The 18,938-nt window shown below is 33.7% G+C and overlaps 1 protein-coding gene across 1 annotated transcript in view; it reads right to left on the minus strand.

The window, feature by feature from the left end:
• STAG1 (STAG1 cohesin complex component) overlaps positions 1 to 18,938 on the minus strand; it is a 326,413-nt gene that overhangs the window by 200,935 nt on the left and 106,540 nt on the right. The window contains exon 4 of the mRNA XM_031440349.2: positions 11,242 to 11,406. Within this exon, the coding sequence (XP_031296209.2) occupies positions 11,242 to 11,406 (165 nt within the window). The remainder of the gene's footprint in view (positions 1 to 11,241; positions 11,407 to 18,938) is intronic.

An 18,938-nucleotide genomic window follows, 5' to 3' on the forward strand; every position in this document is an offset into this window, starting at 1 on the left:
AAATCTAAAAATGTAATTCGAGAGATAAGCAAAAAGTTGCCAAAAATTTAATAGTTAAAAAAAAAAAGAACAGAAAATGAGAAAGAGATACTCATTACTTGCCTTTTTCTCTTTTGCATGTCAAATAATTTGTGGAACTGTTCTGAACTGCTATGCTTCCTTGTATAGTCACATTACTCCCTTACTACAAGGAATAATGGTGTCAAAAGAAATCAACTAAGAATGTCCAAATGAGTTATTTTTATCAACCTCAACATTTTATTCTAAGCAGCATTTTCTTAGATAAATTCTCTAACACACATTTTAAAAGAACACGGTTAATTTGTAGTAAGGGACATTATATTATGCTTGGCAAGGTCTTTCTTGGCTCAAAACATGACCTCACAGAAGTCTTCTCCTTACAACTTTCTCCAGTCTTAATCCAAATTTTAACATGATGTACTCTAGAATTCCGTACAATATCTACAAATACAAAATATAGTATCTACAGAATCAAAACCACTTCAAGCCCCAATGAAAGGTGAGCTTTGAATTTTATCATAAACCAAGCATAACTAAAATATTTTGTACCACAATACACTGACATAAATCAGCCTCATTTGATTCTCCCAAGAAGCCTAACAAGCAGGATTATCAACTACTGATAAGGAAACTACAGGCGGAAAATGTTTAGTGACTTTTCCAGTTAAATAATGACCACCTTCCTTGTCTTCTAATAGTTCAGTATTTTCCCCACTATTGAATAATGGGGGTCAAGTTTAGGTTGCAAAGCTAAAAATACCTGTAAAGCATGCATTTAATTTCCAATTTTAAGCCAAATTTATTTTGAAATCTGAAGCCAGTAAGTCTCTTAAGATGACTATGTAATCTGTATCATGTACAACCATTTAAAACACAAAGTTATACTATTTTCTTCTTCTTCTGTAAAATAACTACACAGTTCTTGGTTTCCTTCTCTTCACTCTTTCTTCCACTGATTCTCCTTCCCACCTATTTCCTCCGAAAACATCTAGAACTATAAAATTCCTCTACACATTCAACCACTTCACAAAATCTGTCTCTACCTCCTTGGCCCAAACTGAAACTTGGCTATTCTCCCCATGGCCTCAGAATACTACAGTACTTCCTTTTTCTGTGCTTTACGATAACTGCTGTCTCCTAGTTACCATCATATTCAAGCCGCTTTGTTTTTATCAGCATTCTAAACCTTTAAGACCCTTGCCAGGTGGCTTACCTTTGTACTTCCACTCCTCCTTTTTGTGATACATTAATTAGCCTCTAGAGTCACCCCTCTCTCCACCCCCAGTCATTCAACCTTTGTTAAAGCTGGAGTTTTAATAGGGGATATGGAGTTTTTAACTTTCTGAAGATGTGTGTTCACATATTTCTGCAGCCAGTTAGGAAACATTCATATTGGGGCCCAATGATGCCTCAAACAGCACCACATTTATAAACACATTCTAAGACTGTGCTTGTCAGATTAGTCTTTGTCTTGTTTCAAGCAACTCAGAACCCTCAAAGGACTACAACTACTGAAAAGGAGTTCCTGGCACAAATCACAATGTACATTTTTGTTCCTTCCAATGAACAGTAAATCACATTTCTAATATTTGGTTACAAAGCTACAGGAGGAAAATAAAATAGTTATATGAAGTCATACTGCTACAAATTTAGTCCTCGATGCCATTAACAATCCTTTTAAATATTGCAGACGAGTTTTCTCTCTGCACTTATTTCTTTAAAATCAATTCCAAAATTTTATCACTCTCCTCATCTATGTTCATGCTTATCAAAAATTTCAGCTTTGATTCCAGGTTAAGAAATCCTGTACTAGATCAAAGGTCCTCATCAGGAGGAAACAAATCTCTTTTGTCTTCCTGTCTCAAAAGCTTAGGACCAAAGCCTAGGAAATATAAAAGAATTACATCAACATATATATAATTTTCTTTAGTAGTCTGGAAACAAATCCTGAAAAATATTTTTTGAAGGGTTCTGTTTTATACATGATTAAAGTTAGTGTATAGAGTAAGAAACTGCACAAGCACACTCTCCAAATTTACTAAGGTGGACAAAAGAAGAAATCCTAAAAAAATCTCATTTATACCTCAATATATCTTTATTTATATGATGTTTCCTGTATTTCAGTTCCTACTTAAGGTATTTTGACCAGAAGTATTAAAATAAGCTAGGTCCCCTCTTTTAAAATAAAGCTAGTATAAAGCACCACATTTCATACATTTAAATATCTATGAACAATTTATAAACACATGGAAGTATGTGTACATAAAGGCTAATTTTCCTTAAGATAACTTCATAAAATCAGCTCACTATATACATATATAATCTTTTATATATATATTTGACTATCATCACCACAAATACAGCAACAATCTTATCTCTATTTACCTAATAGACCCTAGGTCATCTGCATAAAATGTGATACACCTGCAGATAATGCCTTTGGAAGATTAGGGGATATCATAAAGAAGATTAATAATATCTGAAACAATTGGAAATAATATCCTAAGTTAAAGCCACAAGCTTGACATCAGCAAGCACACAAAAAATAACAACAACAATGTGTTTAATAAAGCTAGACACATGAAAAATAGTAGGTACCTTTGGATATAATTGAATAGAGGTTGTGAAAATTCCTAGAGTTCCTAACTTTCCTTAGGACTTCAATTCTAAATAACTTATAGGCAGTTAGTGCTCTTATCCTAGCACCAATCAACAGGTTTTATCATCTATTGTTTCAAAGAAATAAAATAAAAATATTTACTGCATACCTTCCCTCTGTAATTATCTAAAAGTAACTATAGTATAGCAATTATGTGTTCTCCCCTCCACAGTGTGTACCAAAGTGGGTAACAAGTACCCAACTACTAACTACATTCTGACTCACTCTAGTACTGGTAAGTCCCCATCAATGGAATGTAAACAGAGGAGCCTAAAGCTTCTAAGAAGTAGGTACTGCTCCATCCTCTCTCTCTTTCTCCCCACTGAATGCAAACATCATTGAGGCTCTAAGGTAAAGAGAAGCCAGAAAATGGAAGGAGCACAAATCCCTAAGTCATCACATGAAGGAAAGATGCCTAATACTAATTTTTATATTGGAAGATCATATAAATGAGAAATTAACATAAATGAAAATTAATGTCTGTCATGATATGCCACCAATATTTGAAGTTTATTTTTTACAGCATATATATTACTCTAAGCGTGTAGCTGCTAGAATTGTTGAGCAGGTTAAAATATCTCCAGAGTTAATTTCACGGATTCATTCTACCTATACAGAAAACTGAAAACTGACTCTTAAATATTAAGCAATCATTTGAGGATTTTCAAATAGCTATGAAATGAAATAGAAGTTTCTGTCCTCTGCCCTAAAACATTTTGTATATTTTATATATTACTTTTCATTCTAGGAAAGTGGGGGATAGCAGAACTAAAAAAGCACTTTAAAAAATTAGCCTAGAGTTAACCACGTATGTTCTTAGGTTAAAGCAAGAGTTAAACAGACTCAGGGAAGATCAAAAACTTATCATTTTAATGTTAACATCTTTTCGCATGAAAACATTAACATTGCTCAACAAATAGCAAGCACAAGTATCTCTTAACTTATTTTTCTACTGGGTTGGTAATCAGTAGATAAATGTAAATATACATGTATCCTGGAGAAACAGTAAACAACTTAGTAATTAAAATACTATGTAACTAAACAAAAAACTAAGAGAAATGCTGTTTGTGTTCAGAACTTCTTACTCTTGTTCTCCAATAACCTAAGAGGTTTAAGGACTCAACTGATTATGAAATATTCTGAACCAGTTCCAAATGTCAGTTTAAGATATGCACAAGATGATGAGATACGACCACGGAACTTAAACAATGAAGGAGTTTAAAAGTAACCCAGCTGAAACTCTAAAAGGGATCAACAATGACTATTGTATAAAAATATAATAAATTGTGGGGAAAACTATGGACTACAAAATCCGAAGATTTCTGAAGTTCAAACTAAGATACTGTGACTCTAAGATATGTGCCCTGGTTTCATAGTACCTTGACTGATGTAACTATTTCATTTATTCAATTAGTATTTTTAAAGTTCTGTTTACTTGAACTTCCTCTTATGTACAACCTCCCCCAGGATTAAAAAAAATAATAAGTTAGCTTTTTTTGGGGGGGGGGCATAATTCTGACACAAGTTCAAACGCTCTTTGCTTTTATGTCTTCTTCAAGTTTTATTAAATTTCATTTAATTTGCTATATTAAGAAAGTCACAAAAATTACCAATGACAAAGTATACACAAACATTTTTACATAATAAAATATTACTAATATCAGCTATAATTGGGGTAAGCTGAAGAGTAAGCCCCAACAGTTTCTGGACAAAGTCTCTTCTCAAAAAAATTAAAATGTATTTAGGCAACTAAAGTAAGATTCCCTTTTAAGTAAGAAGCGTATGTGTTGGTGATGTAACAGAGAGTGATATGACTGTTATGCAAACCCGAATAAAGCCAAATTTTCTTCTCACTAAGTGTAAGTCCACAATAAACTAGTAGATAATTCGGATGAAGATGCTTTTCTTTCCTTTTTAACACCTAGAGCTATTCCTCACTTAAAACTCATTTAAGCTATCAAACGGTATTCCATCACTTTTACATGATCCTGGGATGTTATACTAACCTTTTATTTTAAACATAATCAAAGATAACATTCTTGTGTTTGCCTTTACTTTACAGAATGAAATTTCCTGTCCCTGGACCAAGAGGAAGAAGGAATATTAGAAATAGCTCTTCAAGAGAAGTTGGGACATAAAGCCAGAAAATGAGGTAGCCCTGAGACAAGAATTATTAGGATAAAGGGAGGAGGAAAAGGAGAGGATGGTGATGAGGAAATATCTGCCTCGGGTCAAGAGTAAAATTTCACCCTGAAGCGGTCCTGAACACTGTCCTCTTATCCTCCTCACTATAGAGCTATGCTCAGTTGTATATTCAATTCCCCTAGTCCTTGAGTACTACCTTCTTGTACTTCCCCAACTTCCTCCTGAAGATAATCACCAGGGTTGCAATGCCAACAAAAACAGCCACCAGGACCACCAAAATGACAATACTGAAGCTAGCTGTCAAAGTTTCCTGGGGATGGGTTGATCCCCACGTAGGGATTACCAGCAGAGGACTTCCAAAAAGTCTGAGATTGCTAACACCCTGGAAGAGTAATTCAACCCTACCCTCCTCTTAAAATAGGCAGAGCTAGCAATATCCATCTCATCAAGGTCTTCTGAGAGATGATCTGTTGCTGCTGAATAGTTGGTGGGCTGCTTATAGTACCAGCATGTACTTGGAATATAGGCAGCAGTGACCACAAAAGAGCCACTTCAGCTCAGCTTCCCAGTCTGTGTTTAAAAGCACAGGCATCCTGGCAATGATACTTTTGCAACAATAGCGTTGTGTTGAAGGCTCAGGTCTTCTTTTTCCAAATTATGGATGCCCATCAGGTTTACCCACCAGCACAATGACACCTGGTTGCACTGTTGGGCCTTCAAACACCATTTCTGTAACATTTGGGGCTGTGCAGGCAATCAACATCCACAAAGGTACACTTGCTAGGTTTTACCAGGCTTTCGCCACCCTTGTGGCCATTCATGCACGACTTTACCTGCAGGAACTAAGAGGTCAAGAATGAAGCAGTTCACCTTAAGAGCCCAGCGCCTGGCACCAGCAGTGTTCCATCCACCTCCCCCATCTGTAAAACATCAACTTACTCATGGGACATGTAAAGTGTAATGTGGCTGGCCATCACCATTAGAAGGAACATTAGGCCCAGACTTCCCACAAGGGTCAAAATAGAGGAATGTGAAATAGATAGGAAAGAAAGATATTCACAGGGCTTGGAACAGGATCCAGTGTCTGCTGCCTAGGGGAGAGACTGCAACTGTGTTGCCCTGGCAGCTTCTTCCTTTTTAATATGTAAAATTCATTTCTGAAAAACATCAAAATGTATAGCTGCTGAAGTTATGATTATGTGTGCTGTAATGATTATTAAAATATTAACAATTTCAATTATCTGACATCTACTTGATGCCATGGAAGAGACCAGCTATCCAAAATCTTAACATATGAGAGAAACTATCTTGTTTCAACAACTGTTATTTGCAGTTTTCCACTACACTTTCAGCTCAACTTAATCTAAATGTTTTTATGTTACATTTAAATTTGCATTATAATGTGGTTAAAAGTCAGAACAAATGTTTAAATATTTTTTTTCATGATTTTAAATCCTGTACCTAATATCCTGCACTGTAGTGGTTGGCACATATTTCTTATATTACACTCATATATTGCTTCCATTCAAGTAGTTATACATTTGTTTAGTTCTGTAAGGTTTTACTCTTCATCTTCATTGTAGTATTTTTTCCTTCAATATTTCCTAGCTATCTCTGTTATAAAGGTTCGTTTCAGTCAACAGTATATTTGTTCTCCTCTCTAACGTCTCATTGCCATTTCTTTTATAATTACTCACACTTCTTAAGACATTCTTCATCCATTTTAATACTTCTTGAAACTTAAGCTTTTCAGTGACTATTCAGAAATTTAAAAATTATTATACATACTTCCATCCATTTTAGTAGTGGCTCAGAAAAGCATACAATTCCCATATAATCACTATATAACTGTGAGTTCAAACACAAGAGGTGAGATTTTAATAAACTCACAGATGCTTCTTCATCTTCCTTGGCGTTGTCATAGAGTAAAACTCGCCTACCTAAATCTTGTGGGAGAACTCCTCTGCATTTGATACCCTGAATCTTGGCATCAAACACATTTGTAAGTTAAGAACTAGAAGAAATCAAAGTCCTGTGAAATTTCATACTTTTTAACATCAGAACAAAGTTTCCTCACTAAAAGAGAGAATGACTAATCACAGACTATCCCCTAAGATATCTTTATCTTTCCCAATCACAACTTACATGGACAAAATAAATTTTCCTTTCATAGTCACCTGTCATAAGCAGAGAAGACCAAACTGTGTCATTAGGTATACTTCATTCATAGACTGACTCTAATTCCCTACTCACATAAGTTATTATTACCTGTACATTAAGGCCAAACAGTTTTCTTAGCATTAATCAATAGTTTGTCATGGTTTATTAATAGATCATTTGATGAGTATAGAGGATTTCCTCTCCCTTCTACAATTAAAGCGCCTACAAAGGGAAGGGTCAGGCAAGTTCAGTTCATATTGTATCCCTTGTGCCTAACCCAAGCCTGAAACAAGAATTCTCAATGAATTTTTGTTGAATGAATCAACTGTAGTCCAACTTTTTTAGATGACATCTGGGGATACAAAATGCAAATGTCAATAAATTACAGAAATTCATTTTAAATGCTTACTAACTCATAATTACTAAAGCAACAAATATCAGTTAGATTTAACAGTTTGAATGTTTCAAAATTCAACATGTATTCAGGGTCATGCATCCAAAAATCACAATGTCCAAACTAAACTATTCCCATACTCATCCTCTAACACCTATACTCTTACAAATTCCTTTTCTATGACTATCACCAAGGTAAACAACTAGGGAATACTTTAGATTCTCTCCTCTTTCTCATCGTTCAGAAGCATTCTATAGCCTTAATATTTATATAATCTTTCACTTCCTCTTCACCCTCACCGACAATATAAATTCAAACTTTCATTACTTCCCAATTGGATCAGTTATTTAAAAAAAAAAAAAAGCTTCCTAAGTCTGATTCCTGCCTTACACACCCAAATCATCACCTAAACTGCTTCCAAAAAGGTTATTTCTAAAAATGCTAATATGATCAAGTCATTTTCTTTCTAAAATGCCATCAATTTCACAATGCTCAGAATCTAGCCTCTCTTAGCTCCATTTTTCTTAGGACATCTTACATCCTCTGTAGTAGGGGTAGAAATTTCATTTTTGCATGTCCTATTTCTATTATAACAAGTACATTCTGCTACTGCCTAGCTAACTCCTACTCCTCCGTCAAGTCTCAGGTCAAGTTTTAGCTGTTCAGGCAAGCCTTCCATGATCCTGGCCTCTACAAAGGCCTAAGTGAATTTTCAGTGTTTTCAACCCACTCTGTATATCTCTCCTATTAAAGTATTCCATAACACCTGTTTTCCCATGACACTAGACTCCATGAGGACAGAACTGTGATTTTATTTCTGTACATTCAGGAACAATCTAGCCCCTGATGACAGGAAGTGCATAACAAGTATCTATTAAGATAGTACAACTTACTCTTTCTGATAAGGAAAAAAGACTAAAAGACACAACGGTCATTAATAGTCGTAGAAATCAAGGGTTTCTGGAATGCTGGGTAAACAAAAGAAACCAGGTTCTTCAATACAAATCATATCAAACTGTTCACATTTCATCCCTCTCCAAAGCGGAAGGGATATATAGTCCAAACTTCACATATATGGACAGCATAAGCCTTCCTTTTGAGAAGCATTTCAGAAACACCTATCCATTTTTATTTCAAATAATAAAGTAAACATATAAACAAGTAAACAAGTACAATATATAGTAGATAAGTAGTACAATAAATTATGTATCATTCTGTAGCTTGCTTTGTGCCTTAAAATGCACTTCTAAAATTTATTCATAATGGTACCTAGAACTCTAGTGCACTCATTTAACTGCTATAGAAAAAATGTAAGTGTTTGAACATATCACATTTTATCAATTGTCCTATTCACAGACATTTTTAACTTCCTTTTTTCTTTTTGCTATTATAAACAAAATAGCAATAAAAATTCCTGTATGTGCCTCCTTTATAAAAAATACACAAAAATTTCTCTAGAGGTTACATCTAGGAATTGAACTGCCTTTCTTCAAAGTATCTCTGTTAAAAAAAGGTGCTTCCACAGTATAGGCTCCCTTAAAATATTTACTGAATGAATGAAATATGGATAGGTTATTCAACTTTTCTTGATATTGTCAAATAGTTTTTCTCCAAAGGAGTTATGCAGGATTATACTTCCAATAGTTGCTATTCCACATCCTAACTGACTCTTACTATCTTCTAGTAATTTTTATGTTGCTCAATATGAAGAGTATGAAACAGAATTTTATTCTATTCCACTCAAAATTTTATCCATTTTTCCTTAGTATTTTCTAAAATAGGCTCTTGTTTCCTATTACATGTTCTAATTGGCCATTACTGCTTTACAGAATGCTGATTAATGCTACTTTTTTTCTCTAGGAGTTTTGCTAAACATTTATTAGTTCTAATAGTCTAATTTATCCTAAAATTCCTACATAGATAATTGTATATTCTGCAAATGTGGATAATTTTGTTTTTTGTCCTTTTCAATTGTTTGTGTTTTCATTTTTTTTTTTTAATTTTATAGTGAGTATTGAAGAGTAGTCAGTACTCTACTGCTTGTTCCTGGGAATACATCTACATTTTCTAGTTAAAAATACTGTGATGTGATCTTTAAGGTTTTTGGGTGATAACCTTTACCCTACTAATCTTTACCTTTCATAAAACGTGGATCCAAAAGAACTTAAGCGGAGAGTAATACCTTTCATAAAATGTGGATCCAAAAGAATTTAAGTTGAGAGTAATAGAATGAAAACAGCGACAGGGAAGAATAATGTTGATGAATGATATGGAATGTAGTGGGTGAAAAAGAAAAAACGTACATAGTCACTAGCTTGTATCAAACACAGATGACTAGATTTTGTTCATATTAAATACTGAAGATTTTGTTCATATTAAATAAAAGGCAGAAAACTAGTTTTACACGAAAAAATAGAAGCAAAATATTGGAATGTAATTTTAAAATTTACTCCTTCATTGTTCTGCTTGTGTTTCCACCTAAAGGTGGAAAGCAATAAACAGATCTCAAAAATCAGTATTTCTGTAGCTTGCTAACAATTTTTCTATTACCAGTGTAATAAAGAAACTGTCAAGCTTAATGGCTAAACGTCACTTAACACAGTCTTAAATTATACTAATGTATCTTAAGGTTGTCTCTTGCTTTGGCTAACTGGGATTCAGTATTTCTTCTACCATTTAGCATCATTCCACTACTCTACCTCCCTCCCTTCCCAAACAAATTCCAAGATCCCTGGACACATCAACATGGTAGCATACATAAAATGCAGTAAACACTAAACTCCCTTAAGGAAATCAAAAGGAAATAAATGTAAAAACTAGAAAGTATACCACTAATGAAAAGTTGCCTGTTTTTACTTCTAAAACCAAATGTTTCAATAAATAACCTAAATTTTAAACTTAAATTGAAAATAAAAGTATTAAAAATGAACATATAAACAACAAATAAAGATTTAACATATTATCGATTATTACTAATCAAAAATGCAGATTACAATAATGAGTTACTATTTTCACCTATGTTGTCAAATAATTATTAAATATAAAATATCCGGGGTGGGGGAGGGTGTAGCTCAAGTGGTAGAGTGCATGCTTAGCATACACAAGGTCCTGGGTTCAATCCCCAATACTTCCTCTAAAAATAAGTAAATCTAACTACACCCCCCAAAAATAAAATGAAATAAAAATTAAATAATTAAATTAAATATCCAATTGCTAGCTACACTTCTGGTAAAAGATAAACTACTACAACTTTTTGGAGAGTAAAATGGTACTTACGTACTATACAGTTAAGAAATACTTTTTAACCAAATAATTTTACCTCTAGTATTTTTAAATGGGGAAAAAAAAAGTAGGGATATAAATACAAATAATGAATACATTTTATAATAGTGAAAAAAATAAAAAGATGCACTAAAGGAATAGTAAAATAATTATGGTTTATCCTTATAGTGAATTAGTAAGAAGCCAATAAAGATACGGTCTTGTAGAATACTTAATGATATTTGTTGAGTGAATGAGGAGAGAGAAGAGAGTCAGAAGGTTATAAAAGATCATATTAAGTCAAATTCTAAAAATTATATATTATTAAGGCAATAAAAATTCTCTAGGGCAGCTCCTATTATATGCAAGTCATTTTACTCAGCACAATGTAATTTTAAATTTGTAATCTTAATCTTACTATTAAACAAAATGCCTTTCCTGACATTTTTTATAAAACAAGCAAAGAGAAACCTTCAAGTTGATACACTTCTTGATTATATAATGAACAGGAATACATAAAATATCAATATACACACTAACAGTATCCACATGCTCTTGACACTATTGCTTTACAAGCAAAATAAAAACACTCAAAATTTACCTGCATTGCACTCTTCCCCAGTTTCACCACTTCAAATAGTGTTACAGGCTCCCCTTCACCATTCTGTTGAGGGTGCCCATTAGCTCTTCCACGGCCTGTTCCTCTAACTCCAGCTTCAATTCTACTCTTCTCTCCTGGAGATTTTCGAGGTTTCTTATTTGTAGACTGAATAAAAAGATGAGCAAAAATTAAGTTAAACACAGGCATACTTTGTTTTATGCAGAATGATCTCAAATTATGTTTGATCCTATGAAAGGTAGGTAGCACCGTTACAGATAAGAGACATAATCCCAAAGGAAGCCTTACATTTTCAGAGATAAAAACAAAGTACAGCAAAGTACAAGTTAATTTATATAAGGCATGAAAATAGGGTTTAAAAAAAGGTTAAGTACTTTGTACAATAGCATCAATGGTGAACATTTTAACCATGCCACCAAACATACCTCCTTCTTGACATTTCCTTTTTCGGATCTTCCTCAATTCCTAGGAAACCATGTTCTATAAAACATTACTTGGAAATGCTATATATTCAACTTCTCCCTTTACTTGAGTGCTCAAATATTTCTTATCCAGTCATGTAACAAACATATATATTGAATATGTTCAGAACCAATCTAGGTACTAGAAATATGGCAATAAGCAAAACAAACAGTCCTGCCTTGATAGAGTTTACAGTCTTCAATTAACAATCCATTCCATGCACCCAATTTTTTTTAAAAAGTCAACACTAGCTATCACCTTATCTAACTCTCAACTGAACTGTCATGATAGAATTGCTTGCAGTCACTGTTAATAATCCCATAAATTTAATTCATATATAAACTTATCAGGATTGCAGCTTCACCAAAAGCACCAATAAAATTAATGCTGCTAAATGTTAACTGACTTTTTTTTGAAACTCTCTCAACAGGCCATGTTATTATTTCTTCCTTGCTTTTCAGGTATTTTTTCCCTCCCTATATTTCTTAACTGTTAGTGTAAACTTAAGTCTCTCCTGAGCATCTTCTCAATCTTTATAGTTTCTCTTGAGTGGTTTACTTGACTCTCATAGTAGCCTGTTCCAGTTATCAATTTATTCTTCCTCATCTCCAAATATACCCTTATGTGCCCCACTTTGTGATGCTGGAGCTGGACTTGTATACATTTCTTTTTTGTCATCTGCTGCAGTGGTAGGCTTTATAACTAGAGGGCACGGGAGGAATACTACAAAGCATAGGATGGAGGGGCTTCCCTCCTTGCTCACAGGACCTGCTCCCTTCATTCTCTATTCTTGTATTACTCATAGTACTCTTTCATTTCTCTTAATAGTTAACAGCCTCACAACCATTTTTGTATGTGGGTTAATATATAACGAATTTACTGCTTACTTTGAAATAAGCTATTTTTAGAACAGTTAGACTTACAAAAAAAAATTAAGATAGTACAAGGAATTTCCACATATATCACATCTAATGACCCCTGTAATTAACACCTTACCATTTGTAAGGTACGTTTGTTATAATTAATGAACCAATACCGATACATTAACAAAAGTCTATTATTTAATTCACATTTTCTTAGTTTTTGTCTAATGACCTTTTCTGTTCTAGGAGCCCATCCAGGATACTACACTATATTTACATCATGCCAACCTAAGCAGCTCTTGGCTGCAACTGTTTTTTATAATTTCCTGGTTTTGGGTGACCCTGACAATTTTGAGGAATTTTGTATAGGTATTTTGTATTGTACAGGAATTTCAGGTATTCTGTACAATGTTCTTCAAATGGGGTTTGTCTGATGTTTTACTCATGACTAGACTGGGATTACAGGTTGGGGAAGGAGGATGTGAGAGAGAAAGTGTCATTTCTACCACCTCATATCAAGGATATATACTAACAACATGATTTATCTCTCTTAATGTTGGCCTATTAATTAGCTGGCTGAGATGGTATATGTCAGGTTTCTCCACTGTAAAGCTTCTTTTCATCCTCCTTCCATACTGTACTCTTTGGAAGAAAGTCACTATGTGCATTCCACATTTAAGGGGTGGAGAGTTATGCTCCACCTCCATGGAAGTAGAGTAGTTGTAGATACCATTTGAAATTCTTCAGTATGGGAGATTTGCCTCTTTTCACTCATTCATTCAATCACTTATACTAATGTGAACTCACTTGATATTTATTTTATACTTTGAATTATAATTCAACACTATTTAATTTTGTTTTCAACTTGTTTCTGCTTTAGCAATTGGGAAGTCTTTCAGTTGGCTCCTGTGTCCATTTGACATATTCTGACCATTGTGTTTTTTGTTTCTGTTTTTATTTTATTTTTTTAGCACTTGGTTACTTTCCGGCAGCACAACATTCTTCAGCTCATATTGTATGTTCTCTTTTCCAGTTTTAAAACTAGGTAATACTCCAAAGAGCCCTGGTTCCTTTTATTAGGGAATTTTACTAGAGATGAAGTTTTGGGCACTCGGTGTTGCTCTTTGATATGGATTGCCCTTGTTTCTAGGTCCTTAAGCAGACAAAACAAAGAAATATATATTCCATACTTATACACAGAACTATAAATATTTCATTATGCAATGATCTGCTATCTATATTAAGCCAAACATAAATTGAAACTGGTGTCTCCAACTCTAATACACTACCACATGTATTAGAGTGGCTATTCCCCTTACTTATCTATAAACTCCCACTCCAACAGAGAGAAATCTGGCTCTCATCAGTGTACCTGTATAGTAGTAGTTTAAGCCATACCCCATGAGGAACAACTTTATGAACTACATTATAGTTCTTATATACACTATGTACAGTTTCTTTGACTTTATTTTAGTCTTACAGACTCGTTTCCAAAGATACTTAAGTGAGTAACTTTCCCCCCACCCCCTTCAGTGCAATAGAGTTAGATTACTTAATTATACTTTACATTCCATCCTGGTATTTCCTCAACCTTCTAAATGATTTTTTTAAAATCTGTATTAATAGAACTCATTCTTTTTCTGAAAAGTTCAATGGGTTTTAACAAATGCATACTGTCATGTATGCACAATTATAGTATCATAAAGTTTCATCACCTTAAAAAAAAAAATTCCCATGCTTCACACCCATTCAATATTCCCACTTCCCCTTGGCAAACACCTACCTTTTTTTAATCACCACTATAGGACTGTCTTTTACATACAGTCATATAATTGGAATTAGACAGCATATAGTTTTTTCATACTGGTATCTTTCACTTAACAAAATGCATTTAAGATTGATCCATGTCTTTTATTGGTTGAATAATAGCTCATTTCTGTTTATCTCCAAACAATATTCCACTGTATGGATGCACCACATTCTGTCATCCAATTACCTAATGATGGACATACTGGCCACCATTTTTGGCAACTGGGAATAAAGCTGCTACAGGCATTCACATGCAAGGTTATGTGTTGGCAAAACTTCCAAATCAGTTGTGTAAACACCTAGGGAAGACGATTAGTGGATCATATGGTAAAACCATGTTCAGCTTTGTATGAAACTGCCAAACTGTCTTCCAAAGTAGTAATAGCATTTTGCATTGTGACCAGCAATGAATGAGAACTCCTGTTGTTTCACATTCTTGTCAAGAAATTGGTATTCTCAGGTTTTTAGATTTCAGCCATACTAAAAGGCATATAGTATCTCCTTGTTCTCATAATTTGCAATTCCTGAATGATATATGATTGAAAACTTTTTAATAAATAATAATTCTTCAATTAAATTTTTCTGTTTGAATTACTGGTGAGAATTTGTCTCCTGATCAGACCGACTGATTCTCCATACTTGTGCTATCCAACATTGTAGCCTCTAGCCTCATGTAGCTAATTGAGCATTTAAAATATGGGAATTCAAAAATTTGATGTGCAATATGTAGAATATCCACAAGATTATGAAGATATAGTATGAAAAACAGCATAAAAACTGTATCATCAATACATTCATTACATGATGAAATGATAATATTTTAGGTATATTATGTCAAATAAATTATATTAAAGTTAATTTCATCCATTTCTTGTAACTTACTGGAAAATATTAAATTACAGGTGTAATTTACATTATATTTGTTAGACAATGCCATTCTAATACTATAACCACAAAAATCCTTATATTACAAACCTAATCCCATCACTTCCTTGTTTATCTGATCTCTGATTATCAATGTCCCTCATAACCACCAAGTTAAAGTCCAAACTCTTCAGTACAGCAAGCAAGACTATCATTTACTGTTTAGTCATCTACTGCACAAGATCCCTATTTACAGACTACTATCCTGCCACAATGACCAATTTAAACTTGCTTGAAAACATAGTAAGTTGATGCATTCATCATGTTTCACTATAAACTACAGATCCTGTTTCCTCCTAACAAGTCTTGTTTCTGCGCTCTTTGGAGAAATAGGTATCTTCCCCATAGAAGGTATGTGTGCGAGTGCGAGTGTATATATGAAAAGGGGATTGGGGAAATGTTATTTCTTTTACTGAGTAGGTAACATATTCATATGGTTGAAAATCAAAAGGTAATTAAAGTTACACGGTGAAAACTTGCCCAACTCTACCCTCAAGCCTTAAGAAAAAAAGACTAGTTCTTTCAATCAATACTATTATTCCTTATAGGTCCTTCCAGAGATATTTAAACATATTTTTAAAAATGCATATGACAGAAATTAAAGAAGACATAGAGAGGATTTCATGGATTGGAAGACTTAATATCACTAAAATGCTAATACTACCCAAAGCAATCTTTCCAAAGATTCAATACAATCTCTATCAAATTCCCAAAGATTCTTTTTTGCAGAAACAGAAAAATCCATTCTAAAATTCATAGGAAATCTCAAAGGACCTTGAATAGCCAAAATAATCCTGGAAAAAGAATAATGTTGGAGGACTCACATTTTTGATTCCAAAACTTCCCACAAAGCTATAGTAATCAAAAAAGTGTGGTGCTGGTATAAAGAGAAACTTACAGACCAAAGAAACAGAATAGAGAACACAGAAATTAACTCTCATATATAAGGTTAAATAATCTTTGACAAGAATTACCCAGGACATTTTCCACAGAACTAGAACAAACAATCCTAAAATTTATATAGAATCACAAAAGGCCCAGAATTGCCAAAGCAATATTGAAGAAAAACAACAAAGCTGGAGGAATAACCCTCCTGGACTTCAGACAATAATACAGAGCTACAGTCATCAAAATAGTGTGGTACTGGCACTAAAACAGACATATGGATCAATAGAACTGAATAGAGAGCACAAAATAAACCCACTGACCTATGATCAATTAACCTTCGGCAAAGAAGGCATGAATATACAATGGAGAAGACAGTTCCTTTAGCTAGTGATGTTGGGAAAACTGGATAGCAGCATGTAAATCAATGAAGTGAGAACACTCCCTCACCCCATACACAAAAATCAACTCAAAATGGCTTAAAGACTTAAATATAAGACAAGACACAATAAATCTCCTAGAAGAAAACATAGGCAAAACATTCTTTAACATAAATCTTAGCAATGCTCTCCTAGGGCAGTCTACCCAGGCAACAGAAATAAGAGAAAAAATAAACAAACAGGACCTAATTAAACTTAGAAGCTTTTGCAGAGCAAAAGAAACCATAAGCAAAACAAAACGACAACCTACAGAGTGGGACAAAATATTTGCAAATGATGAGACTGACAAGGGCTTAATTTCCAGAATATATAAACAGCTCATACAGCTTAATGACAAAAAATACAAAAAACAAAAAAACAAAAAAACCCAATCCAAAAATGGGCAGAAGATCTAAACAAGCAATTCTCTAATGAAGACATACAAATGGCCAATAGGCAGATGAAAAAATGCTCAATATCACTAATTATCAGAGAAATGCAAATCAAAACTACAGTGAGGTATCATCTCACACCAGTCAGATTGGCCATCATTCAATGAACAATAAATGCTGTAGAGGGTGTGGAGAAAAGGGAACCCTCCTACACTGTTGGTGGGAATGTAGTTTGGTGCAGCCATTATGGGCAACAGTATGGAGATTCCTCAAAAAACTGAAAATAGACCTACCATATGATCCAGCAATCCCACTTCTGGGTATATATTCGAAGGGAACTCTAATTCGAAAAGACACATGCACCCCAATGTTCATAGCAGCACTATTTACAATAGCCAAGACATGGAAGCAACCTAAATGTCCACTGACAGATGACTGGGTAAAGAAGTTGTGGTACATTTATACAATGGAATACTACTCAGCCATAAAAAGAATAAAATAATGTCATTTGCAACAACATGGATGGACCTAGAGATCGTCATTTGAAGTGAAGCAAGCCAGAAAGCGAAAGAAAAATACCAAATGATATCACTCAATATGTGGAATCTTTAAAAACAACAACAACAAAGGACACTGACCTCATCTACAAAATAGAAACTGACTCGCACACATAGTAAACAATCTTATGGTTACTGGGGAAAGGGCATGGGAAGGGATAAATTTGGGAGTTTGAGATTTACAAATGTTAGCCACTATATATAAAAATAATTTTTTAAAAGTTTCTTCTGTATAGCACATGGAACTATATTCAAAATCTTATAATAACCTTTAATTAAAAAAAGTGAAAGTGAATTTGAAAAAAGATAAGTGTTGGAAGAGTTCTATGAAGGGAAAGAAAATTTTCAGTGACTGGTAACCAGGGAAGGTTTCACTAAAGAGATGAGCTGCAAGTTGGGACTTAACGAATTATGTAAGATTAGTAAAACTAGTAAGATTAGCAAAAATACAATTTAGGAAACAAGGATTCCAGAAAAAAAAAAAACAAAACACCATGAGCTAAGGGGTAGACGTGGGAAAATATAAGCCACATACAGAAAGATAAGAGATATATCTGACTGAATGAAAGGTTCTGAATAGGGAAACACAAAAAAATTCTAGGAAGAACACATCGCATAAGAAAAAGGTGCTTCTTGCTATTTGAACAAGTTTTAAAAAGGTCAACCTGGCAGTATTAAAAAGGATAGTATATAAAAGGGAAAAGACTAAAAAGACAGGCAGATAAACAGTACACACTCCTACAAAGCAAGGCTTAAAGAAAGGAATTTGGGAAATGTAAAAGAAGGGACAGATGTACAAGACACAGTGAAATAAAAATTCATGAGATTTGGAATCTCATTAGGTATAGGAGAGAGGGAAAGGGACTTGTGATGAGGAAACTAAACGGTGACATGTTTTAACTGTATATTCCTGGAAAAATTATGGTAGGATTAAGGAATTCAGAACTAAAAGCTAGTCTGTAGAAGAAAAGTTAACTGAAAAATTTTCAAAATAAGACAACAAAGCTGGTTTGAGAAAGAAGAAGAGATAGAAATCCAACTGATAAACACATTTCTAAAAGCATGTGGACTTAAGCTACAAAAATTATTTCAAAAAGAGATTTTTGTTTCTTAGAAAAATAGAAATAGAAAAAGTGGTAATGATGAATAGGCAATTCAGAAAAGAAACAAATGACCAATATTTCAGAATATATTGATGAAATGTTACAGCACTTAAAAATTAGAAAAGATTTAACAATTAGTACATGCAACGCAACAGTAAGATGGGTAACACCATTTATTTTGCTTTGTGAAAGGTAAATCGATAATACACATCAAAAACTTTCAAAACATATGGCATATCTTTTGACTAAACAACTCTACTTATAA

The sequence above is a fragment of the Camelus dromedarius genome, chromosome 2, assembly GCF_036321535.1.
Source record: "Camelus dromedarius isolate mCamDro1 chromosome 2, mCamDro1.pat, whole genome shotgun sequence".
NCBI classification, from domain to species: Eukaryota; Metazoa; Chordata; class Mammalia; order Artiodactyla; family Camelidae; genus Camelus; species Camelus dromedarius.